The sequence below is a fragment of the Pseudorasbora parva genome, chromosome 13, assembly GCF_024679245.1.
Source record: "Pseudorasbora parva isolate DD20220531a chromosome 13, ASM2467924v1, whole genome shotgun sequence".
NCBI lineage: Eukaryota > Metazoa > Chordata > Actinopteri > Cypriniformes > Gobionidae > Pseudorasbora > Pseudorasbora parva.
In genome coordinates, this window is record NC_090184.1 from 43,603,760 (window position 1) to 43,621,137 (window position 17,378).

Genomic DNA, 17,378 nt, shown 5'->3' on the forward strand with positions numbered 1-17,378 from the left:
AAACGTTGCGGACTGCGCATGCGCGGTTCACGCGCCGTTCTCCTTCAGTGTGCCCTCAGTCTCGCGCTGTGCAGTGCAAAAACACCGTCAGGCACATCGACACGGCAAAAACACGGTAGGGTTGAATGATTTACTCGGAAACCTTGCTCGATACACCAGACAAACACGTACTCTTTTATATTCTGATGTGAGATAATGAGCGCTGTTGCTATTTCTGTGCACACTGGAGCTGTAGTTTGTCCGTCAGTTCTGGTTCAGGGCCGCAGAGACGTCATGCCGCTATAATACTGATGATAATAAAATCTCTGCTACGGTTTATTCTTAAAACATGATTTTAATTCGCATGCTGGAGTGTTACGCGTCTAATCTCAGTGGTTTGATATAAAACATGTCAGTGTTTCATCAAGGACACTGCTCGTGTGACTTTTTGATTTTAACGGGTGGCTAACTTAACGTTAAAATAACGGACTGTGTTCCGCGCGTCTCAGACATAACGGTCAGATATAAAGCAATAAACTTATGCGCTAAAGCTCCATACGCTCTTATTAATACTACTAATAATTGATCTTTAAGGTATCAAACCGCTCCCGTTATTCGTTATCTGGGCGTTGTGCGTGCGTGCGTCGCGTCACTCGCGCGATGGTTATGCAGCCTTGAGCGACTTTCTTTCTTTCTCTTTCTTTCTTTGTGTGTTGGGACAATGCTTGAAGTCCTCAATGATTCAAAAACATGCACAAATCCACTAAAACAGCCTCAGAACGACCATGTGTGTAAATGTGTGTATCATGTCTTGCACTCATTGATCTCATTGTGGCGTCTGCTATTGTCATTGTTTTCCTCTAACTGTTACTTGATAAACACGATATTTTGTTACTTAGTAGTTGTTACCGTCTGAACGACTATAATGTAATGGTATTAAAATGTAAACCATGTCTAAGTCATTGTGACTTATTCTCACTGTAAAAATTACAGTAGCCTCACTAAAGCATTAGTTTCTTTGGTGTGAGTAAAAAAAACCAAAACTGATTGTCAAGCAGAACTAAAAATGTAAGCAATATCGAAAATGGGACCTTAGCAGCTTTATGATCATGCATAGCTTTCATAAAGAGTCGTACATGTATATAATATTATAGTATGTGTATGGATGTTCGTTTGAGTGGTTTGCTACAGAATTATAGGGAAGCTGTCTGGTGTAAAGATTATATATATATATATATATATATATATATATATATATATATATATATATATATATATATATATATATATATATATATATATATATTTGCACTTTTCTGCTTCATCAATATAATTAAATCTGCTTATAAATGGCACCTGGTCTCTAAAACACAGCACACTCTGTTACATGCATTTAAAAAGTAACACTAATGTTCACAGATAAAGTTACTTATTTAATCTATTGCTGGCATAATTATTTAGTTTTACAGCTAAATATTCTCAGTTGAGCAGTGCACAGAACTTTATAATTATTTGTATTAAACTATTAATTGTAAGTATATACACTGTTTAGGCATGCCATTATGACCACCTTACTAATATTGTGTTGGTCACGTGCCACTGTCGGTGCTTTCGGCGGGGTCAGCGGTCAGCATGGGCACCCTGACTGGTCAGCGGCTATTCCGCCCCATACACAACAAACTGAGATGCTCTGTGTATTCTGACAGCTTTCTATCAGAACCAGCATTATCTTCATGAGCAGTTTGAGCTCCAGTAGCTCGTCTGTTTGATCGGACCACACGGGCCAGCCTTCGCTCCCCACGTGCATCAATGAGCCTTGGCCGCCCATGACCCTGTGGCCGGTTCTCCACTGTTCCTTCCTTGGAGCACTTTTGATAGATACTGACCACTGCAGACCGGGAACAGCCCACAAGAGCTGCAGTTTTGGAGATGCTCTGACCCAGTCTAGCCGTCACAATCTGGCCAAACTCGCTCAAATCCTTACGCTTGCCCATTTTTTATGTTTCCAACATATCAAATTTGAGGACAAAATGTTCACTTGCTGCCTAATATATTTTTATAAAGCCTATATGACAGACTTGCGTGGCAAATATTGAATTTAACTGTTTTCTTTTTTTGAAGTGATTTTAATTAAAAAAACAAAAACAAATTAACCATAATGGTGAACAATGTGCATCTGAAGTATCTTAGTTGAAGGGCCAAATTCTCTTATCGGTCTGATAATGCTCAAACATCAGTATCAGTCATGACACTCACACTCACCATATGTTTGTGCACAACAAACCAGTATTACCTTAAACCAACTTTTAGTAATGCATTATAAAGACAGTTAGCTCTTAACACAGATGTTTTGCATGATTGATCATCTGTACGTCAATACTTACTCCCTCTCGCCCTTGTGCTCTGGATTGTCATTGTGATTGTGTGTTTTTCCCATGAGCTGCACTCGCTCTAAAGGCCTTTGGCTGAGGATGTTAAGTGGATTTGTTCTTGATTGATGACTGTTTGGCACCAGACCAAGAGTGTGTGAGATGCTTCAGTAAATGATGAATAGAGCAGGTACAGCAGGTGGATTTTAAATGGCTTTTAAAGCTGCTCTAATTTCTGGTTTATTGTTCACTGACCGGTACAGCAGTGATCCAATCAGCATTGATGCAACAACATGCAACAGATACTGAGATTAAATGATCATGTGATCTCAACATGGCGACCACCATGAGATCACTGATGTGAGACTCATCTCATGCATGCATTATTTTAAACAGATCTGATAAAAGTGCAATTTGTTGCTTCTTAACATTTACATTTATGCATTTGGCAGACGCTTTTATCCAAAGCAACTTACGTTGTATTCAAGGTACAATTTTTTTTAACATTATTGTCAGTTCTTAAGAAAGAACTGATGCATCCTGGTGTCAAAGTTTTTGGTGTTGAGGAAAGTATTTTCCTCACGTCACATGGAGAACCAGCGGTGTCAGTTGAGCCTATTTTTAGGGCGTGTGTCTAAGGATCTGGGGGAGGGGGACATGCTCTGTAAAGATGGCACCTCAGCATCCCGTCACCTGGGATACGCCCCTTTCCCAAGGGCAGGGGTTGCCATGGCCACCCCCTCTGTGTGACCCTCGTTCTGTGGTGTAGGGAGTCGGTGTGCTGTGGTTTATGGTGTGTGCCTGATTGTGATCTCTGACCCCAGATCATGTCTGAGAAAGGACAGAAGCAGAAAGAGACACAAGTGAAAGGAAGCAGTGAGACCTGCCATCACTGCAAGCCAAAGACATGCGGTGAGTGATGGATAGAGAGGATGGGAGATGGATGGATGGACAAATATAGATAGATAGATAGATAGATAGATAGATAGATAGATAGATAGATAGATAGATAGATAGATAGATAGATAGATAGATAGATAGATAGATAGATAGATAGATAGATAGATAGATAGATAGATAGACAGATAGATAGAAAGATGACTCATCAATCATGATGTAAATAAAAATCATGTTTACAGTCGTGCACTTCTGCAACAGTCATGTGTTGTTATTTGACAAACATTTGTGTCTTGTACATGTAAACATAATAATAAAAATGAATAAACTGTGGCAATATCTGAAGGGGGAGGAGAATTAATGCTTGTCACGTTTATTCGATAAAACACTTCCGCAAAGGATACACCTCTGTATCCTCGCTCACGACTCCTCAGGAAGCTCCTTACAATTAGAGAATTGAAATGTTCTACAAGATGGCTGAGCTCCATCGACTTCCGGGTCACAGGATAGAAGCACCCTATGTCCGATATTTCTTTCCAACTCCTCTCATGACCTTGAAAAGCTGGTAAACTGGTAATTTTGCACGCTAGACAAGGACACCAGAGCTGCACGATCACAGGAATTAAACCTGTATGCTACTTTAATTTCACCTGTTCTGCTTCGAGTTTGACTCACACACTTTACAGCTCCACATTTTTGTGCTTTTTTAAAAATATAACCTGTGCATTTTGCTCTAAACCCTCTGGTACACACGCACCACACACTTCAGTTGTATGTGCATCACTGTAAACGTGTTTTTAAACAATTTTCTGTGGTAGTAGACAATACACTGTGAACTTGTAGTAAACCCAGAGCTTTCGTTGTGTGTGTGAACATAGAAACACACTGTGCTGTAGTTGATATAGTCTCATGCATCCTTCAGTGTGAGTGTGTGTAATGATAACCTGTGACATCAGCAGCGCTGTAAATGGTAAGCGCAAACGTTGCACAACACCTGCATCAGCTAGCATGCCGCTTCTAGCGCTGTGTGTGTAGGAGACTGAACCGTTCGGAGGTGTGTGCTGCTGGTATTTGTAGACCGTTGTAAACATGTTGCACAACTTGCATTGCATGCACAATGTCACACGGCTGATCACGTCTTGTCTCTTTCTGTCCAGGAAACATGGCCGTCCCTCCTGCATACGCTGACCTCGGCAAATCTGCCAAAGATATCTTCAGCAAAGGATATGGTGAGTGACAACCACACTATTCAGTACTAATGCAGTCAGAGTTCTGTATGGAAATGTTTGCAGCTGCTCATTGTAATGTGATAGTAACTGAATCAATGCTGACCTTTTGACAGACAGATGGTGGGTTCATGTCAGAGGTTAAACGACAGGAAATAGTTCTAGAAGGAGTAGACCATCTCGCTTTCTTTTCTCTGAGGCTCATGGGAATCGTGACATTCACATACATTGAGATGATCTTTATCCTGTAGAATTAGATCAAATTCTGATGTTTATATATTTGAGCATATAGATTAGACTGTGCTGATTATCAGCATCATCACTTAGTTGACTTACAGTGGGGCAAAAAAGTATTTAGTCAGCCACCAATTGTGCAAGTTCTCACACTTAAAAAGATGAGAGGCCTTTAATATTCATCATAGGTGAGAGACAGAATGAGAAAAAAATCACATTGTCTGATTTTTAAACAATTTATTAGCAAATTATGGTGGAAATGAAGTATCCTTTTTTAAGTATCTTAAGTATCCTATTTAAGAAATGAAGTATCCTATTGGCCACCTAAAAAAAAAGCAAGATTTCTGGCTCTCACATACCTGTAACTTCTTCTTTAAGAGGCTCCTCTGTCTTCCACTCGTTACCTGTATTAATTGCAACTCGTTTGAACTCATTATCAGTATAAAAGACACCTGTCCACAACCTCAAACAGTCAGACTCCAAACTCCACTATGGCCCAGACCAAAGAGCTGTCAAAGGACACCAGAAACACTATTGTAGACCTGCACCAGGCTGGGAAGACTGAATCTGCAATAGGCAAGCAGCTTGGTGTGAAGAAATCAACTGTGGGAGCAATTATTAGAAAATTAAAGACATACAATACCACTGATAATCTCCCTTGATCTGGGGCTCCACGCAAGATCTCATCCCGTGGGGTCAAAATGATCACAAGAACGGTGAGCGAAAATCCCAGAACCACATGGTCGGACTAGGGATGTTAACCGATGACCGTTTGACCGATGGTTGATCGTATCAACGTAAACTGATCAAAGTTGTGTCGGTTGTCGGTAAAAAAAAAAAAAGTGATCTCTAAATTAAATTAGGCTATTATAGACAGTGGACTAAACGCTTCTACGGTTAGCATCAATTTTACATAACTTGCCTGTTTGTACTTCATAAACCAATAAAAACTTTTGCCGGGATGTCACAGCGTTTGGGTTTGGGTTTGCAAATTTTAAACTAATTGGTTAACTGGTTTCAACCTGCTAATGATGCTCGGTGATCGGTCAAGAAAATGTTTAGTTTTCGCCATCCCTAGGGGGGACCTAGTGAAAGACCTGCTGAGAGCTGGGACCAAAGTAACAAAGGCTACCATCAGTAACACACTACGCCACCAGGGACTCCAACTCTGCAGTGCCAGATGCGTCCCCCTGCTTAAGCCAGTACATGTCCAGGCCCATCTGAAGTTTGCTAGAGAGTATTTGGATGATCCAGAAGAGGATTGGGAGAATGTTATATGGTCAACTGAAACCCAAAAGTTTTTGGTAAAAACTCAACTTGTCATGTTTGAAGGAGAAAGAATGCTGAGTTGCACCATACCTACTGTGAAGCCTGGGGTATAAACATCATGATTTGGGGCTGTTTTTCTGCAACGGGACCAGGACGACTGATCCGTGTAAAGATAAGAATAAATAGGGCCATGTTTCGTGAGATTTTAAGTAACAACCTCCTTCCATCAGCAAGGGCATTGAAGATGAAATGTGGCTGGGTCTTTCAGCATGACAAACATTCAGCATGTTTTGGATCCCAAACACACTGCCCGAACAACGAAGGAGTGGCTTCGTCAGAAGCATTTCAAGGTCCTGGAGTGGCCTAACCAGTCTCGGATCTCAACCCCATAGAAAATCTTTGGAGGGAGTTGAAAATCAGTGTTGCCCAGCGACAGCCCCAAATCATCCCTGCTCTAGTGGAGATCTGCATGGAGGAATCGACCAAACTACCAGCAACAGTGTGTAAAAACCTTGTGGCGATTTACAGAAAATGTTTGACCAACAAAGGGTAACAAAGTATTGAGATGAACTTTTGTTATTGACCAAATACTTATTTTCCACCATCATTTGCAATGCAGACAATGTGATTTTTCTTAATTTTTCTTCTCATTCTGTCTCTCATAGCTGAAGTGTACCTATAATGAAGATGTCAGGCCTCTCTCATCTTTTTAAGTGGGAGAACTTGCACAATTGAGGGCTGACTAAATACTTTTTTGCCCCACTTTAGATGTTTTTTTTTTAAGATCAAGAGTTATTGTACGTAGTCACATCTCTCTCTCGCTGTCTCTCGCTCAGGCTTTGGAGCTGTTAAGCTTGACCTGAAGACCAAGTCTCAGAGTGGAGTTGTGAGTTGCTCTTTTTCTCTGTCTCTTCACTAACAAATTAAATGCACACAAGCACCAGGTGCATGAATGATGATCGGTCAGTTTCGTGGTGTATGTCAAAGTGTCATAGCTCTGCCATCTGATATCTTCACTGTGTGCTTTTATGTAAGAGTTATTTTCCTCGTCACTCTTGCTCTTCTCTTAAAATTAGTTCATGTTTACTTGTGAACATCCTCTTCCTGTAAAGAAAACATCTTCCTGTGTGTGAGAGTGTATGTGTGTTTGTTTCTCTGAGTGTGTTTGTTTTTGTGAGTGTGTGTGAGAGCGTGTGTGCTTGTGTATTTGTGTGTGTGAGTGAGAGTGTAAGTGTGTGAGGGTGTGTTTGTGTGTATGTCTGCAAGATTGTGTGTGTGTGTGTGTGTGTGCTTGTGTATTTGTGTGAGTTTGTTTGTGTGTGTGTGAGCATGTGTGCTTGTGTGTAAGCTTGTGTGAGTGTGTGTGACTCCTGTATTACTTTAATTCCACATGAATCTGAGTGATTGCATCTGTATCTCTTTCCTAACCTGCTTCTTTGTCTTTCCTGCTTTCTTTATTGGACGCCGGTGTCAGATGGTAAGACTGAGATGTTTTATAAGAGGATGTGAATTTGTATATAGTCTCTATTGGCGATTAATTCTGTCCTTCACTAATGTGGAGAAGGTTTCATGTCTTGACAGTGCTGTGTGAGAACAATGCTATAAGCACTTAATGAGCAGGAAATTCCCATAATTTAGTTTAAACCCAAGTTAACTGTAAAAAGTTTGACTTTTTAACACTATTTCCTGTTTACAAATGTGCATCAATAAAGATAGACGTCACATTAAGCTTTAGTCTTGGAGAGCTTGTGTCCTACTACCAAAGTCTTGCATTACAAAATGAAGTACTGAACTAATTAAATATGGTTTTGGAGCTAATTAGTGATACGTTACGAGTAGCTGGTGCAGCACAACCCTCCTCTCCAAGTCCTTCCTTATTTCCTGTTTATCCATCCTCTTCCTCTCTCCCACAGTTCAGCATCTCTCTCTCTCTATTGTTCTTTCCCTGCATCCTTTCACTTCCTGTGTTTTTCCCTCGTTTCTCAGGAGTTTTCCACCGGTGGCTCCAGTAACACAGACACCGGAAAGGCGGCTGGAAATCTGGAGACCAAGTACAAAGTGAAGGAGCTGGGCTTGAGTTTGAACCAGAAGTGGAACACAGATAATGTTCTGACAACCGAAGTAACTCTGGAAGATCAGGTGAGTCCAGGGCGCCATTTCTATCATATGCATAAACATTTTAAATGGGTGTGTAATGCATTGTGTTGTTTGTGTGTGTGTGTGTGTGTGTGCAGCTGGCCAAAGGTCTGAAGCTGGGATTGGACACTTCATTTGTGCCCAACACTGGGTATGTGAACTCTTGTGAACACACTTTGCTTATAATCCCTGGTCTAGTCTGTTAAACTTGTCAGAAGTTCTCGTTTCTAATCTGCCCTCGTAGCCTATTTTTTCTCTCATCAAAACCGAATACCATCAGTGGTTGTACATCAAGAGCAGGGACAGTTTTTGTGCATTTTGTTTCGTGATCTGACCGGAACAAATAGAAAGTCTCTGCAACGGCGTTAAGCGTTAGATTAAAGATCGCCTCTTATTTAACAAACGAATGAAATTATATTCTTCTAGTTAACCAGAGATGTTTTGTTTGTATTAGTTAGGTTCATCCGTGAAGTAAGATGTTTTAAAAAAGTGGTGGGGACATGTCCCATCCACAAATTACGCCTATATATATATATATATAAAATTGTATTACTTTTTTACATTTTTTTTAATTCAACACTGTCTGTGCTAAAAATGTATTTATTTCAATCCAGTAAAAAAAAATTTTTTGTCAGAAAATGTATCTCAGTAAGTGTTCAACACTGTCATCTTCTCTGATATCTTCAGGAAGAAGAGCGCTAAGCTGAAGACGGGATATAAGCGTGATTTCCTGAACGTTGGCTGTGATCTAGATTTCGACCTGGCCGGACCCACGGTTCACGCCGCAGCGGTTCTGGGCTATGAAGGCTGGCTGGCCGGGTATCAGATGGCCTTTGACACGGCCAAGTCCAAACTCGCCCAGAACAACTTCGCTTTGGGCTACAAGGCGGGAGACTTCCAGCTACACACCAATGTGTGAGGAAACACTAGACCAGCACTTCACATCCAAAACACCACTAATATAACATTATTTATGTGCCTTCATATCCTTCCAAAACCAAATGACACAAAAAAGAGAAGTCTGGCTGAACATCCAGACAGTGATCAAGCACCATACAAAAAACAGTCTCATGCTAATAGTGATTGGCTACATGCTTAAACATGTTTAAATCCTTAACAACTGAATCATGTCAAATACTGAATCATGTTAGCAATGTTCTAGCTATCTAGTGAAGCATTAAATCATGCTAGCATCATGCTTAAATGTTAATTTTAGTTTTATTTACTGTAGTAACCCTGGCTCATAGTGCCAATGAGACGTGATTAACAAACAGTATTTATTCTCCTGAAAGTAATCGTGTTGTGTGTGTGTGTGTGTGTGTTGCAGTAATGATGGTACAGAGTTCGGCGGCTCCATCTATCAGAAGGTGAATGGTCAGCTGGAGACGGCGGTGAATCTGGCCTGGACCGCAGGCAGTAATAACACACGCTTTGGCATCGCTGCTAAATACCAGCTAGACAAAGACTCCTCTATCGCTGTGAGTCTACAGAACGCCGTCCTGTTCTTGTCCTTCTAACACTGACAAATATCACTGACGCTTGATGCCAATGTTTGTCTCTCTTCAGGCCAAAGTGAATAACGCTAGTCTGGTTGGAGTAGGATACACACAGAGCCTCCGGCCAGGTAAACAAACACCTTCATGTGATTAAACATCTGGCATTAAAGGGATGGTTCTGTGATCATTTGCTCACACTCAAGTTGTTCCAATCCTGTATGAAGATTATTTTTTGAAGAATATGGGTAGCCAAACAGTTGATGGACCCCATTGACTTTTTTCCCTTTTTTTTAGTAAATGAACAGAATAAACACTTTTGGGTGAACTATCCCTTTAAATGGGCCGTATTATGCCCTTTTCATGCTTGAATGACTTAGTGAGGGAAATAACTACAATCCCATGAATCGTTTGCGAATAGCATGATCGAATTGAAAACGATGGAGAAATGCTAATTTACAAATGTTGATTATATTTATAAAAATGATACATTTTTAGTTTATTGCAAAATATGCAAATAATAATCAGTGTAGCTCGTTGTGCACCACCTATAGGCACATATTACTAACACTCCCTTTAAATAACACAACAAATACTGCGTTATTGACTTTAGAGCAGGTTTGTATTGGTCAATGGCGTAGTTGTTTTCAGTAATTTTCCCTCCACGCGCTAAGAATTCAATAATCACTCCATTCCGGGTTCACCATTTCCCACTCCTCCCTCACTGATATCAGAAACACCGCTCCGCCTTTGCTCCGGAGAAATTTGCGGCTAAAGTATTTAAATAAGCTCTGCAATATAACAAAATGTCAGTTTATAACATAAATTAAATGAAAAAAATAAACAATAGGAGATTCATACCTGTCCAGTATCCCGTTTTGGCCGGGAAAGTCCCGTATTTTACCATACTTTCCCGCCATCCTCCCGTATTAGTATTTTCCTGTAAATATCCCATATTTTAACCTGCATTATTAAAAAATAATAATACCGGAGGAAAAAAACAAAACATTTCCAATCTGAGCTCTAACTAGCCTCGCGATAACTGCCATCTGCAGTGGCCTACAGTATTGTAGTGGCCGTTGTCGCGAGGTTAGTGTGTGAGGTCAGATGACAAATGACAACGCGGGATAAAAAACAAAACAGACGGATGATGGATGTCACGATAGAGACAGAAGGCACTCCTGCCAAAAAACCATAACCCTCGTGTAAATACCTTGAATGGGACAGCGAATTTATTTTCTGAAGAGGAGCAGATGGGGAACAGTCACGCTTTTTGTAAGTTTTGTAATTGCGACTTCAGCCTTTCACATCCGCATCATGCGCGACAGCGGAAGATCTTTTAAAGTGACAGTAACCACTTATAATGACAATGTAAAGAACAAAAGTAATTGCTCACTAAATATGCTCTGCTCTTGACTAAATAACTTTAGTATCTTTAAAAAGGATTAATCTATATAATTCATAACTTATGCAGTGCAAACTGATAACAATTTATGTATATTTCCTACTTGTTAAAGGTGCACTATGCAACTTACCGTCTACTGGAGGGCGCCTATTCAAAACAAAGGCGTAGTTCGATGACGCCAAGTGTGAGCGCAGCATCTTGGGACTTTTGGTCTTCACCGCACAGCCGGTGGGAAATAGGACTCGGGCAGAAATCATGTTCATGGATGCGGTTATTAACGTTACTGTAGTGAAGCAGAGCAGGAGCGAGTGTTGTGGAGCTGAGCACGGACGCTAGAGCGATTGGTTATTAACGTTACTGTAGTGTAAAGCAGAGCAGGACCGAGTGTTGAGGAGCTGAACACGGCCGCTGGAGCGATTGGTTATTAACGTTACTGTAGTGTAAAGCAGAGCAGGACCGAGTGTTGTGGAGCTGAGCACGGCCGCTGGAGCGATTGGTTATTAACGTTACTGTAGTGTAAAGCAGAGCAGGAGCGAGTGTTGCGGAGCTGAGTACGGCCGCTGGAGCGATTGGTTATTAACGTTACTGTAGTGTAAAGCAGAGCAGGAGCGAGTGTTGAGGAGCTGAGCACGGCCACTGGAGCGATTGGTTATTAACGTTACTGTAGTGTAAAGCAGAGCAGGACCGAGTGTTGTGGAGCTGAGCACGGCCGCTGGAGCGATTGGTTATTAACGTTACTGTAGTGTAAAGCAGAGCAGGAGCGAGTGTTGCGGAGCTGAGTACGGCCGCTGGAGCGATTGGTTATTAACGTTACTGTAGTGTAAAGCAGAGCAGGAGCGAGTGTTGAGGAGCTGAGCACGGCCACTGGAGCGATTGGTTATTAACGTTACTGTAGAGAAGCAGAGCAGGACCGAGTGTTGAGGAGCTGAGCACGGCTGCTGGAGCGATTGGTTTTTAACGTTACTGTAGTGAAGCAGAGCAGGACTGAGTGTTGTGGAGCTGAGCACGGCTGCTGGAGCGATTGGTTTTTAACGTTACTGTAGTGAAGCAGAGCAGGACCGAGTGTTGTGGAGCTGAGCACGGCTGCTGGAGCGATTGGTTTTTAACGTTACTGTAGTGAAGCAGAGCAGGACCGAGTGTTGAGGAGCTGAGCACGGCCGCTGGAGCGATTGGTTATTAACGTTACTGTAGTGTAAAGCAGAGCAGGACCGAGTGTTGAGGAGCTGAGTACGGCCGCTGGAGCGATTGGTTATTAACGTTCCTGTAGTGAAGCAGAGCAGGACTGAGTGTTGTGGAGCTGAGCACGGCCGCTGGAGCGATTGGTTATTAACGTTCCTGTAGTGTAAAGCAGAGCAGGACCGAGTGTTGTGGAGCTGAGCACGGCTGCTGGAGCGATTGGTTATTAACGTTACTGTAGTGAAGCAGAGCAGGACCGAGTGTTGAGGAGCTGAGCACGGCCGCTGGAGCGATTGGTTATTAACGTTACTGTAGTGTAAAGCAGAGCAGGAGCGAGTGTTGTGGAGCTGAGCACGGCCGCTGGAGCGATTGGTTATTAACGTTACTGTAGTGAAGCAGAGCAGGACCGAGTGTTGAGGAGCTGAGTACGGCCGCTGGAGCGATTGGTTATTAACGTTACTGTAGTGTAAAGCAGAGCAGGACCGAGTGTTGAGGAGCTGAGCACGGCCGCTGGAGCGATTGGTTATTAACGTTACTGTAGAGAAGCAGAGCAGGAGCGAGTGTTGAGGAGCTGAGCACGGCCGCTGGAGCGATTGGTTATTAACGTTACTGTAGAGAAGCAGAGCAGGAGCGAGTGTTGAGGAGCTGAGCACGGCCGCTGGAGCGATTGGTTATTAACGTTACTGTAGAGAAGCAGAGCAGGAGCGAGTGTTGAGGAGCTGAGCACGGCTGCTGGAGCGATTGGTTATTAACGTTCCTGTAGAGAAGCAGAGCAGGAGCGAGTGTTGAGGAGCTGAGCACGGCCGCTGGAGCGATTGGTTATTAACGTTACTGTAGTGTAAAGCAGAGCAGGACCGAGTGTTGTGGAGCTGAGCACGGCCGCTGGAGCGATTGGTTATTAACGTTCCTGTAGTGTAAAGCAGAGCAGGAGCGAGTGTTGTGGAGCTGAGCACGGCTGCTGGAGCGATTGGTTTTTAACGTTACTGTAGTGAAGCAGAGCAGGACCGAGTGTTGAGGAGCTGAGCACGGCCGCTGGAGCGATTGGTTATTAACGTTACTGTAGTGAAGTAGAGCAGGACCGAGTGTTGAGGAGCTGAGCACGGCTGCTGGAGCGATTGGTTATTAACGTTACTGTAGTGTAAAGCAGAGCAGGACCGAGTGTTGAGGAGCTGAGTACGGCCGCTGGAGCGATTGGTTATTAACGTTCCTGTAGTGAAGCAGAGCAGGACTGAGTGTTGTGGAGCTGAGCATGGCCGCTGGAGCGATTGGTTATTAACGTTCCTGTAGTGTAAAGCAGAGCAGGACCGAGTGTTGTGGAGCTGAGCACGGCTGCTGGAGCGATTGTTATACAAACACCCGGCTCGCGAGCACCGGGACTTTTATTATGACGGGATGGGACACAGTCGCCGGGTGCGCGCACTTCCACAGTTATTTTTTATGACGAAAACACGATCATTCGTATATACTCCCGGGTTTCTACTGATACAAAGCCATATGCTAAATCGCTGAAGTAACCCTTTAAAACACGTGGAGCTGGACGTGAAAATTAGAACTGTGTCGGGCTGAAACTGTCTGGCGTCACGTTGCACAGGAAGTATGATCAAAAAGCATATTTGTCAAAAGCATAAAAGATCAATAGTGCCAATGAAGCATAATGATGTCTTGTGTGTTCTGCAGGTGTGAAGCTCACTTTATCTGCTCTGATCGACGCCAAAAACGTCAACGCCGGAGGACACAAGGTGGGCATGGGCTTCGAGCTGGAGGTGTAATGATGGACAGACGAAAGCAGAGAAGCATCAATGGAAAGAAAAGAAGAAACACAGGGGAGCTGACAGCACGACTGCAAAAACACACTTTTCCCCTGTAATTCGTGATAAACTAATCTGGCCTTAAACCCTCTAGAACCTCAACCAATAAGAAACAGGATCAGCAGTCACATGATTTCTGTCCACACCAATCCTCCATCACCAGCTCACTATGTGACAACATATCATAGCAATTATTAATGTTACACATGCGGCACCGTTTCTTTTGTTTTAGATAAATATCCTGATGCTTGTCTTTGGTGTGTGAACTATCGCACATGACCTGATGCGTGTGTGTGTGTTGTGCTTATAGGTTTAGTGCTACTCTGAATGTCAAGCCCTCTCTCACACGTTGTCCCGGTTCATTGCCAAATATATATTTTATCACACAATTTGGTTCTTTTTGTGGGCTGGAGTTATCAGAGGACGGTCCATGACCTTCTGTTTTATTCCCATAAAATAACAAATTCATGTTAAAAGAGGAGGACTAGAAGAAGAAACTGGTGTTGAGGAACTCAATAAAGAGGAATGTTGACTGAATTTGAACTTTATTTGCTTTTATTATTTTTATTTCAAGTATTAAAAAATGAAATTGCACTAGAAATCAAAAACAAACTGAAATTCTTGCATACACCATACATTTATTTATTTATTTTTTGTAAAGAAAACTCCACCAGGGTTAATATAGCTTACTTAAACCCTTTAAAGACTAACTATAATATAAAAACAAACATTTCATCTTCATTTCTCATTTTCATATGGTTAAACCTGTACTAAAATTGAAATTATAGTGACAAACACAGACTAAAAAATATTAATAGTTTTTCTCAGCATATAAAAAATATCTTCCTCATCTGAAGCTGCACTTTGCATATTTCCTAAGTTCACATGCTCAAGGACATGTTTATCTTCTGTCATGAACACAATAACAAACGTCCACATTTACACACACTCGGGCCATCTAGTCACAGTGAGGTCATGAGCAACTAGGGCAGATTTATATTTACGTTCAGCAGACACTGTTTTATCCTAAGCGACTTACAAATGAGGAACAGCACAAGCGATTTTTCATTAAAAAAAATATTGTTCATAGTACACAATTCAATGTGCACACGTGAAGAGGCGTTTGCATAGAAGACAGTGGCAAAAACATCAGAAAGGCTGGAAAATAGTTGAGCGTTTTTATACAACAATCTTTTAACTTTTAAAGTCCCTCTGTAATCACTCATTTTATCCCTTAAAACTCATCTTTGACCACCAAAATGACCATTAAAAAAGATGCCTTGAAGAAAAATCCATACCTTAAAATAGCTTGAATGTAACTACACCCCTGCCTCATTTATTATACGCGGATTCATGAATATGCAAATTAACGCCGCCTCCACTCACTCGCACCAGCTCAGAGATCCATGATGCGTCTCAATTCGCCTACTTATACTACGACCTTAAAGCTACACTATGACCATCCAGTGAATAATAGTTTCTGTTCCTCTCAATTCTGATTTCGTTTTAACTCCTACGGTGGCCCATTTAGTCCTAGATTAACATGGCAATCCCCCTCTTCACATTCGACACGGTGTTAAAACGCGAAAGGCGAAGCTTTTTATGGGTATGTCCCTCTTAGGCTACTGTACTTTCAAGATGGAGGGGCAACATGGCGACCGGCATTCGAACCCCTCACCCGTATGTATTATCAACGGCATATTATAAACTTACGAGAATACTTTATTACTTGAAAGAAGTAAATATACATTAATGAGCACATATATTTTTGAAAGAACCAAGTGTTTTTAGCTAAGAATAAAATAAAAAAGTTACACAGTGTGGCTTTAAAGTATGTACTCCTCTTGTGAAGAAAAAGTAGATACTTCTGAGTGTGTAGCAGAAGAGTATGCAAGCTTTGGGACAAACTACTTGGTCATCTTTCTCTGTTGCTTAGTTACGTGCATCCCATCACTGTTTAAACTGCCCTGTTAATCATCACCACCGTTAAAATCCTCCAGATTCAGTTTAATTTCATACCGTATCAGAGAAATGTAGATCTGCAGGCGTGGGTCTTTAATGCAGAGACTCCTTATGTGTTTGCAGTTTAAATATAATGATGCATATAAAAGTTAAAAGCCAAACACATCATTATAAAAGTTTTCAATGCTGCTGCCGGTAAAATATAATGTGGATAACATTAATTCGATCTTTGTCAGGTTAGATATTGATAATTGATCACTCAAGCCCCTTTATCTAAACATCTCTACTTCACCGTTGGACTCGCACATCCGCCATGATTGTAGTTTATTTTAAAACAACTATCTGCGTTTGTAGTTCTGATCGAATCCTCGTCCAATTCGCAATGGGTTGTGGGTAATATCAGCCGTTAGAGTGCACTTCGGATTCTGACCGATATCTTTGGAACACTCATTTCAACATACTAGGATTTGGGACATACTAATTGAAATTTAAATACTATTTAGGAGGAATAGTATGCGAATTGGGACGCACCGACGTGATTGGTTACAAGGTAGTTTGTGACGTCAGAAACACCAGAGATTTCAAAGTTTAAGAAGAAAATACTTCTGAATTTGCACATGGTTTGTCTGAAAGCATATTAAAACACCACATAGACATAGAAACAACATTAAAAGCTTGATTTTCACCACAGGGGGACTTAAAAACAGTTTTTAAGGGTTTATAACCCTATTAAAAGGTAAAAAAAAGGCATCAAGTGTCATTTGACAGGAGTGCATTGGCCAGCACACACTGCCTGCCGTCTCACGGTTCCTCCAGTTGGTGGCAGTACAGCATCATTTCTGTTTGAGGTATTAAGCCGTTAAACTGACATCAAGCCAGATCCTGCCCTCCATTCAACCACTTCCACTCCCTCAGTATCTAAAAGAGAAATGGCAGTGATCAGTGCCGGCCTGTGAGGTTGGGCCCTAGGCAAGATCATAAGAATTGACCCCATTGGAGTAAAACAAACTCATAATTTTAAGAGGAACGAGAAAGCACACAAAATGACTTCCAATATTTAAGTTTATAAATGTGTATTAAGTATAGCATTCAATGTACATATGAACAAATATTTACATTAAACTTAAATAAATAAAATATATGATTTGTACATAAATTATATTTGGATGTTTGGATGACATTTTCCACAGCTTAACATCTATTCTTATTTCAATTAATTAAAAAATAGCATTGCTGTATAACAGCGACCCCTTAGACGAGACTTCGTGACGTTACGATTACGACAAGAGACAATCCAAGTCCAAATATGTGAAGTCAATTACCATAGAGATTATAATATTTGGTATTTTATTTTAGTCAGCACATTTTCTGTAATGGAAAATGCCTGATTAGAATTACTAAAGAGCGCCAAAAATAATTTAAAA

At 41.4% G+C, this 17,378-nt stretch overlaps 3 protein-coding genes across 5 annotated transcripts in view; 1 reads left to right on the forward strand and 2 right to left on the reverse strand.

Moving 5' to 3' along the window:
• The window catches only part of mrpl40 (mitochondrial ribosomal protein L40), a 135,689-nt gene extending 128,756 nt beyond the window's left edge, over positions 1 to 6,933 (reverse strand). For both annotated transcript variants that reach the window (XM_067414534.1, XM_067414531.1), the window contains exon 1: positions 6,922 to 6,933. The gene's annotated coding sequence lies outside the window, so the exon portion shown is untranslated. The remainder of the gene's footprint in view (positions 1 to 6,921) is intronic.
• Positions 4 to 14,529, forward strand: vdac3 (voltage-dependent anion channel 3). Of its 2 annotated transcripts, XM_067414529.1 has the most exons (10): positions 14 to 115; positions 3,173 to 3,260; positions 4,403 to 4,474; positions 6,811 to 6,860; positions 7,961 to 8,113; positions 8,209 to 8,261; positions 8,798 to 9,025; positions 9,438 to 9,588; positions 9,677 to 9,734; positions 13,862 to 14,529. In XM_067414529.1, the coding sequence occupies exons 2-10, from the start codon at positions 3,176 to 3,178 to the stop codon at positions 13,951 to 13,953; spliced, it is 942 nt and encodes a 313-aa protein (XP_067270630.1). In that variant the 5' UTR covers positions 14 to 115; positions 3,173 to 3,175; the 3' UTR covers positions 13,954 to 14,529. The 2 variants fall into 2 exon arrangements, with proteins under 2 accessions (XP_067270629.1, XP_067270630.1); XM_067414528.1 differs by lacking the exon at positions 3,173 to 3,260 and having other exon boundaries at positions 4 to 115.
• Positions 14,521 to 17,378, reverse strand: part of ikbkb (inhibitor of nuclear factor kappa B kinase subunit beta) — a 67,789-nt gene continuing 64,931 nt past the window's right edge. The window contains exon 22 of the mRNA XM_067414520.1: positions 14,521 to 16,872. Within this exon, the coding sequence (XP_067270621.1) occupies positions 16,825 to 16,872 (48 nt within the window). The 3' untranslated portion in view covers positions 14,521 to 16,824. The remainder of the gene's footprint in view (positions 16,873 to 17,378) is intronic.